Below are 8,495 nucleotides of genomic sequence, written 5' to 3' on the forward strand. Positions count from 1 at the left end.
CCCACGTGTCCACGGTCCTCGGTGCATAAAGAAAGAAGAGTGGACCGGAAGAGGTGGTCCGAATCTGACGCGGCGCCTCCAGTATAAATACAGCTGCGTTCTTCCCTCGCCGCCATTTTGAGATCAACTGACTGTTGAGTCCGTCGAGCGATCACTTACTCATTGTTGCTCAAAAATGACCGACCAGCTTTGCAAACTTTTTGTCGGGGGACTGAATGTGGACACCGACGACGATGGCCTGCGCAAGCACTTCGAGCAGTACGGTACGCTCACCGACTGTGTTGTCGTCGTGAACAAGCAGCTGCAGCGGTCCCGCTGTTTCGGCTTTGTAACCTACTCCACACCGGAGGAGGCCGATGCAGCAATGGCGGCTAGGCCGCACACCGTCGACGGCAATGCGGTCGAGCTGAAGCGGGCCGTGGCGAGAGAAGACGCCAACAAGCCAGAGGCCCTCGCAAAGGTAAAGAAAATATTCGTCGGTGGCCTGAAAGACGACATTGAAGAAGAACACCTGAGCGAGTACTTCTCTCAGTACGGCCAGATCGAGAAGGCCGAAGTCATCTCGGAGAAGGAGACCGGAAAGAAAAGAGGGTTCGGCTTTGTGTACTTCACCGACCACGACGCTGCCGACAAGGCTGTCGTCGTTAAGTTCCACACCGTCAATGGCCACAAAGTTGAGGTTAAGAAAGCCCTGACCAAGCAGGAGATGCAGGCGGCCAACAGAAGCGGTATGGCGCCGAGGGGCAGACCGGGTAGAGGCATGAGGGGAAATCAAAATGGCTACGGCGGCAGGGACTACGGCGGAAACTACAACTACGGAAATGGCGGAGGCTACAACTGTGGCGGCTACGGAGGATACGGCGGACCCTATGGGGGCGGCTACGACCAGGGAAGTGGCTATGGTGGTGGAAACGGCTACAACGAGTTTGGCAGCGGCTATGGCCAGCATTCTTCTGGGTATGGCCCCATGAAAGGGCCCTTCGGTGGTCAAAGGAGCGCTGCTCCCTACTCCAGAGGCGGCGGCGGCGGTGGTGGCTACCCGAGGGGGGGCTACGGCGGCGGCTACTAAATCAGACTGCACAATGGAAAATCAACCACCCACCCCCTGCCACAAATTACCTCCAGCCAGGATTTGAACGACTAAACTCAGATTCAGTAACGGGGCGTCTGCCGTGAAACCCAACCATGGCAGAGATACGGACAGAGACCCCCCCCCTAATCATAATGAAGACCTCAAAAACCCAAACAGGTAGGAAGGTCACTTCCCAGAAAACCTGATAATAACGAGCAGCCATTGCTGCCGTTCAACTAGGACACATTAACATGAAGAATAAAACACACAGTGGTCCCTTTTATGTTCCCGCGCCGACGGCGTGTGGTTGTCGTTTAGAGGTGATTTATTTTTTTTATTTGCGTTCACCCGTTGTTTTGAAAATTTCGATGTAGGATTGTTTTTGCTTACAAGTTCTGATTATCTTAATATTTACATTTTTAAGCGATTAGATTTTGTTTTCTGGAGTAAATTTAGTGTGATTTTTCAATGTATGAGTTTGAGAAAGCATGTTATGTGGTTTTGGATTTCATAGCTATGTTATACTGGTAACTTCACCTTCAACTTCAATTTGTATAATTATTTACTTTGGTCATTCAGCAAAGGCGGGAAAGTGATACTGCAGGATCCAGTTTCCTTGTTTCCTTCCCTATACTGTACTCAAACTCACGCATAGAACTAGTTTCAACCTAAATATTGTTCATTTTCCATTTACCTGTAGCAATATCTAATGTATATTGTATACTTTCATGTCTGGAGAACAAACCTACTGTTAAAACACTTGCTTATGTATGTTCATTTTAAATAAAACGTTATACCACTTAGCTTAGTTATTTTACTTATTTAACCAGGCTTCCTCAAGTTCATCCACAGGTTTTATAAGTGGCATCATCTTGTTGATCTTTAGTTACATGGCATCTTTCCCACAGTTTATTCCCTTACTCTCAGGTGGGTGAAATGGTTACAGAATGGTTGTAGTCTACCCACAGCCAATGCATGTAGGCTTTGTAGGGTTTGACCTTGTTTTTAAAATTGTGGTTTTTAGACATTGCTAATATAACTTTTTTCTTTTTATATATTTGAATATATATCTATATGTGGACATGAGGGCTCTGATTATCTGATATATCTTTGATTATTCCTACATTTAGGTGTTCTTACTCGTATTCCAGTAGGCTATCCCAGCCAAAATAGCCGTAGCAGTTTTTTTGTAGGCTACATCAGGACCCTGTTGATTACCTGGGGTCGATTGTGATAGGAGTCTGAAATATCTCTTTAGGATATCCACATCCAGCAAACTAGGTATGTAAATCAACCTGTCTTCACTCTGTGTTGGTCAACCATGTATGGATTATCTTTAAGATGGTGCACAAGTGTGCCATTATTTAATCTTAAACAACTTAACTGACACTTCATAGCTCAATGCGCCTTTTATATAGCTAATCTTAAAATAAAAACAAATGTGGGGGGGGTGGTGGTGGTACTTAATTTGGTCTTTAATGAACTTTAAGTGGGTGGAAGGGGACCCAAATTATGTTCCACCATTAAAAGATAATGGAACAAGTAAATTGGTGTCCCCTCCAGAAAACCTTGCTCCATCCAGTTTCTCACTCTGTTTCTCTCCCATCTCCTTCAGGTTGCTACGGTAACCTGGGCACGAGGACATCACCCCGAAAGCGATGGGGTGTGTGTCTCCACGCCGACGGGGGGACCGGAGAGTGGTTGTGCCTTCTCCCCCTCAGGTGAAGTCAGTTTTCACAAAGGATTCCCCAGAGTGGTCAAAATGCATTTGAATGAGTCTAATTTGACAGGTTTTTATTGAAAATGTTTGGTTTCAGATTTGGGGGGAATATTGACGTCACAGTGCTCCAGTGCAATCATAAATGTTCATTTGTCAGTAACCGCCAGTGATTGAACAACACACCTGTGAAGTGATCTGTTTCCAGCCTTTTTAATCTTCCCAACAAGTAAGGGCTATAGTGTGAACATGAGTGTTTTTCTTAGGATGTTGGGTGGGGGTTTTTTTTTAAAACTTGACTGAAGAGGTACAAACATTCAATATTAAAGGTGCAAATTGAGTTTTCAGAAAAGCTACATTGTTGGATTTATATTTTTTTTTCTCTTGTGAAGTCTCAGATTTATCCCCTAATATTACCAACATTACCCGCGAGTACTGTAGCAATTTTAAGTATGTAAATTTTTAATTTCGCCTCAGAAGCATTAGAGGTAATGAGATGAAAAGTCAAGCATGAAATGTTAAGCAAATGACAAGAATAAAGTTTATGGTTTCTTTTAACAATGTTAAGTCTGCGTTGGGGCCCCCAGGTTGGAAACCACTGACTGAACAACAGATTTCCCTGGAGGAGAAGTTTGCATTTGGGCACTGTGTGTTTCAAAATACAACAAATTATAATGTCTTGATTTAGTAGTCTACAGGGTTTAATCCCATAAAGGGTTGTGTATGTGACTACTAAACTAAAAGTTACACTTGGCCGTATAAGTGTGATGCTCTTCCTGCAAGGCATGTGTTAATGAAATGTAAATGGCTTCATTGGCATTCTGCATCTGGTTAAAAATCCATCATAACCGAGCTTGGAGGCAACATTTGTCTGCAGATTTGTTGCGAAACGAGGAACAATGACAGAAACTCACATTCTTATAAATCCCTGCGCTGAAATAAAGTTGAGAAACCATTACATCAAACACAAAGATGTGCTGACAGGATCTATGAAGTAATCAATCAAAAAATGATTGCAGTGAAATGGCTCTGCAGCTAGAGGTACAGTGTCTGGAGATTAACGGGAAACCGCTTTAAGGGTTCAAACTGAACTGGGACTGATCCATCAAACTCCCCATATGTTGTGTGGAGTTGTCCTCAGAGGATTCCATGTTTTCCCTTAATTACAATGCCCTTGAGCTTTTAAAGGTGCTGCGAAATATAGGACAACAGAAGGTGTTGCAGAGTATCAGATGCTAGTAATTGGGTAAGCAAGAGGTTGATCATAATTGTAATTCTGGTCCTTACATGCACCTAAAATTTGCCTTGACTGGGCTCCGGAGAGGTGCATAGTTTTTACCAGCTAAAGTTTCAGCAGCCAATTGGAGACCAGTGTGTGTTGTGTTCTGAGGATATGTCTCCTGTGAGTTTTTGTCATTGTCATTTTTTTTTCAAGTCTGATGACCGAAATCTAGAAGGAAATTTGTTATTGTCGGTCATTTATTTATGTGTCTTATTTGGTCAGTGTTGGTTTCATTTCATTGTTACACTACAAAGGTTGCTGCAAACTGAGCAGCAAAGATCTGTGCTTTAAGTGGTCTCTATTATGCTCTCACAGATAAGGACGTGCTCTTTATCGGTTTTAAATGAGCTTATCAAGAAACTCTTGAAGATGACATGAACAACACATCAGACAGTATATATACAGTATATTACAATGGCAATAAGTATATATACTTCTTGGCTTTTTAATGTGTACTTGAAGTTCTGTAATAAGTACTAAAACAACCACTAAAAACTCAACACGTTCTGTCTGATGTGATGTTTCACGAGATCTAGTTTGACATAAGCAGCAATAACATACATGACAACAATACTGTGTTTGAGTGATGCTTGACAATGCTGATCAGAGTGTAAATTTTACTTTTGTCCCCTTTTTATAGGATTAATGATGCTTCTGATCATCCCGTAGGAAAAGGAAACATCTGTTATGTTGGCTGTGCTTTTTATGAATCCACAATAAATCTATATATTTTTATATACCAAGAGACTTGTTATGTTACTTTTGTTATTTTACATTGAGTGAATTTGCGTGTCTCCCCCTGGTGATACCTGTCACGAAGGGGTTTCAAAATAAGGTCACACTGATTATTTTCATTCTGTTGAACAGATGAGATTTGTGAGGCCAAAGATCCAAAGCTGGTGGGTGTATTTATGATTCATTCCACCAGGTTGGAATCGTATGAATTCCTGAGTAAAATTTGGGAATATCGTAATGTTTGTCCTATTAAATGCTTTCAGTTTTGGTGCTGGTACATGCGAGAGCTGGTATTGGCTGGTCTGTGGTAATGTAATACTTTTTTGCCTCTTTAGTGAAACCCAGGAGGCATCTTGAGTGCTGTGGCGCTTTTAAAGGAACACTGGAGTTTTGCCATAAACTAAAGTTGTTTACAATTAGTGTTACTCAACTAAATACATTGCATTTCCTTCCTCATAAGAAGTAGTTATAGTCCTGTATTGCTTACATCCATGTTTACTAGCTCGCAGTCTTCTTCCTCCTTGCCTTTGATGGTATGTTGCTGCTTACCTTGGCTACCTGTAAGTCCATGGAAGAGTATAAAGTCATTGTCATGTGATCTTTAATGGCAACCCACAGCTACTGAAACTGCTCCATACTAGAGGTCAGAAACCACACAGGGCACCTCAAAGTATGTAGAGTGTGAATTGGTACTTAGATTCAACAAAGACAAGGAGCTGAGAAGTGTGATGATGAGGAAAAAAAAAAGAAAACTTTGACCTAGTTTAACAGTTGGATGGTTTCCCCGAAAACCGATCCTCAGCTTTCTTGGTGACAAAGCTGTGCCAGAAATACTGCAAAAATGGGAAGTTGAAAGATTGATAACAAGTACTGGCTCAAAACATGGGCATGTTGCCTCATGCTTTAATGTGCTGTAGATCCTTTTGAATCGGAGTAGCAACTTGAAAAATCTGTTCATCAGCAGAGGGAGGAGTGAGAACAAGTTTCATTTATTGTGCAAAAAGGGGCTAACCCAAACTGTTATGGCGTATGCCATCTAAGAAACAACTATATGACCAGTATTTAACTGTGGTTTAAAGTAAGATGCATTTCACAATTTAAAAGCACAGTTTTTAATGTCAAGCACAGCCACAGAGCACATATCAAACGTGGTACTATGAAGAATTACAGTGTTGAGAGAACAGATTAAAAAAATTAAAAAAAACCTCTATTACACATAATTTGTACATTTTGTGCTTTAGCTAAGGGTTCAAGATAACTGTAACCTGTCCTCTCTGTCTGAAGTAACTTTAACAATTAGCATTTTGATTTAAAAAAAAAAAAACTACTACTTTGTAGGTGACTGAACAGCTTCATGTTGGAGGAACAGTTTGGACACTTCACTGCTGGTCTGCATTTAAAAGAAGTTACCAGTTAAAAGGCCACTTTCCTAATGTTGTTCTAGTCCTGATTTAAAAACTGTGTAGTCAACAGAAATTATATTAAGTCATAATGTAGAAAGAAATGTTTATTTCTGTTATATTTAAATAACGTAAGGGCTCTGCATCGAGAAGGCCACACAGCTTTACTTAGTGGGGTCTTCATAATGTCATCTGATAACACAGCAGCACATGTTTTGTTGTAAATTACATCAATAACTTGCTTGTACCTTGCAGTATTATTATTATTTTTTTTTTTTTACACAGTTGTACAGTAAGAGATCCGAGGCGAAAAGGAACAAAACCATCACAACGGTTTAAATCCACGCCTCTTAACAAGGAATTTTTAAGATTTCCGACAGGACCTGAAGGCGGCAGAAACGTGAATCGCCGGCCAGCCAATGTGGGTGGAGATTTTTTCAAGATGACCAATCAGCGACGGATACGTCTTACGACTGCGAGCGAGTCGAACGGCCCGCCCTGACGTCGTCCATTGAAGAAGAAGAGGGACGGTCTCATCCCACCATCCACAGAAGAAATTCAATCATGACGGCTAAACTTTGCAAGCTATTTGTCGGAGGGCTGAATGTGGAGACCACAGAAGATGGCCTCCGCAAGTATTTTGAGCAGTACGGGACGCTCAGTGACTGCGTTGTGGTCATGAACCAGCAGCTCGGACGGTCCCGCTGTTTCGGCTTTATCACCTACTCGACACCGGAGGAGGCCGACGCAGCAATGGCGGCTAAGCCACATGTCGTCGAAGGCAACAACGTGGAACTGAAAAGGGCCATAGCCAGAGAGGACGCGAACAACCCGGACATCCTCGCCAATGTCAAGAAAATTTTCGTCGGCGGCGTGAAAGACCACATCGAGGCGGATAACCTGACCGAGTACTTCTCCCAGTTCGGTGTGGTGGAGAAGGCCGAGATCATCTCTGACAAGCAGACCGGCAGGAAGAGAGGCTTCGGCTTTGTCTTCTTCGAGGACACCGACTCGGCCACCAAAGCGGTGCTGACCAAATACCACACCATCAACGGCAACAAGGTGGAGGTGAAGAAAGCTCTGACCAAGCAGGAGATGTCCACCGGCGGCCGAGGAGGAAGGGGTCGAGGGAGAGGGATGCAAAACTATGGCGGCGGAAGAGGGGGTGGCGGTTACGGAGGAGGCTACGGCGGCAATTACGGAGGTGGCTACGGTTATGGCGGGGGTTACAACGGCGGTGGAGGCTACGGGGGTTACGGGGGCTACGAAGAATACGACAACCAGATGGGGGGTGGGTACAGTAATGGTGACTTTGGGGACGGCTATGGACAGCAGCACTCAAATTATGGTGCAGTGAAGGGGGGCAGCTATTCCTACAGGAGCGGGGCTCCTTACAACAGAGGCGGCGGCGGCGGCTACGGCAGGGGTGGCGGGTTTGCCGGGGGCTATTAGTGGCTTCCTCCAGTTTTGAGATGTTCATGGGGAAAATTCTGATTACAACGAACTTGAATTTACACACACACACACACACACACACACACTCAAACACCACACAAGCCCAGGTGGGGGTGAGGGGTCTTTGTTTTGTTCATTCAAACGAAGCAGTGCCCATCACCCACACTGAATGAATGAGACTGTCCTCCGGATCCTGGCTCTCCCCCACCCGGACCCCATCTGTCCTCCTATTCCACACATTATGGACTTTACTACTAAGAATTGTGAATTATTGAATCGTACTTTTTGTTATGTTTTGGGGGGAAAGACTTGTTTTGAACCATTTGTAAAGCCGTAATCAATGTCAGTCACTGCTCACTCAGAAATGAGTTTGTTTGTCTTGCAAACCAGCCAGATGTGTCTGTTATTTTTGCATCATGAACTCAGGGTTTTAAGTGAAGTTGGTGGCAGTGTCGGGCAGCATGGGACTCGATTGCTTGAGTTTCTTGATCTTAAACACTTTCGTGACAAAGTATTTTTTTGTAGAAATGTCACGAACTGTTTTGTTAACTGTAAATTTCTTTTTTTTTTTTCTTTTTTTTTTTTTTCCACTTTTCCCGTCCCCATTACAGGCGTTTGTTTAGATTAAAACTGTTTGAAATCCATGTGTTCAGTTCGCCCCTATGTTGTATTCTGCTTTTATTAAAGTTTTTAATGTTTTGAAAATCTATCTAATCTCAGTCTTAATTCAAATCCTGTGGGTAATGCATTAAAATCAGCACCGTGGAGGCTGCGGTTTGGTGCCTGTCATCAGCATTACTCGGATAATCTGCCTTTTATGCCTTTTTTTTTTCT

General features: G+C 43.1%; 2 protein-coding genes across 3 annotated transcripts; both read left to right on the forward strand.

Annotated features, from left to right (window-relative positions):
- The first annotated feature begins 97 nt into the window (after positions 1-97).
- LOC139637942 (heterogeneous nuclear ribonucleoprotein A0-like) lies at positions 98-4,814 on the forward strand. 2 transcript variants are annotated; one of them, XM_071506956.1, is made up of 4 exons: positions 98-1,249; positions 2,203-2,353; positions 2,688-2,793; positions 4,712-4,814. In XM_071506956.1, exon 1 carries the CDS (start codon positions 176-178, stop codon positions 1,067-1,069), a length of 894 nt encoding a protein of 297 aa, XP_071363057.1. In that variant the 5' UTR covers positions 98-175; the 3' UTR covers positions 1,070-1,249; positions 2,203-2,353; positions 2,688-2,793; positions 4,712-4,814. The 2 variants fall into 2 exon arrangements, with proteins under 2 accessions (XP_071363057.1, XP_071363056.1); XM_071506955.1 differs by lacking the exon at positions 2,203-2,353.
- Positions 4,815-6,024: 1,210 nt separating this feature from the next.
- On the forward strand, positions 6,025-8,370 carry LOC139637943 (heterogeneous nuclear ribonucleoprotein A0-like). Its single transcript, XM_071506957.1, has one exon. The coding sequence runs from the start codon at positions 6,771-6,773 to the stop codon at positions 7,656-7,658; it is 888 nt and encodes a 295-aa protein (XP_071363058.1). The 5' UTR covers positions 6,025-6,770; the 3' UTR covers positions 7,659-8,370.
- The last annotated feature ends 125 nt before the right edge of the window (positions 8,371-8,495 follow it).

This window comes from Trachinotus anak, unplaced genomic scaffold (assembly GCF_046630095.1).
Source record: "Trachinotus anak isolate AG129_WGS33_773 ecotype Australia unplaced genomic scaffold, CSIRO_AGI_Tana_v1 ptg000021l, whole genome shotgun sequence".
Taxonomy (NCBI): Eukaryota; Metazoa; Chordata; class Actinopteri; order Carangiformes; family Carangidae; genus Trachinotus; species Trachinotus anak.

Coding starts and splice junctions, on each gene's coding strand:
- LOC139637942 (XM_071506956.1), top strand. CDS start 176: ATGACCGACCAGCTTTGCAAACTTTTTGTCGGGGGACTGAATGTGGAC.
- LOC139637943 (XM_071506957.1), top strand. CDS start 6,771: ATGACGGCTAAACTTTGCAAGCTATTTGTCGGAGGGCTGAATGTGGAG.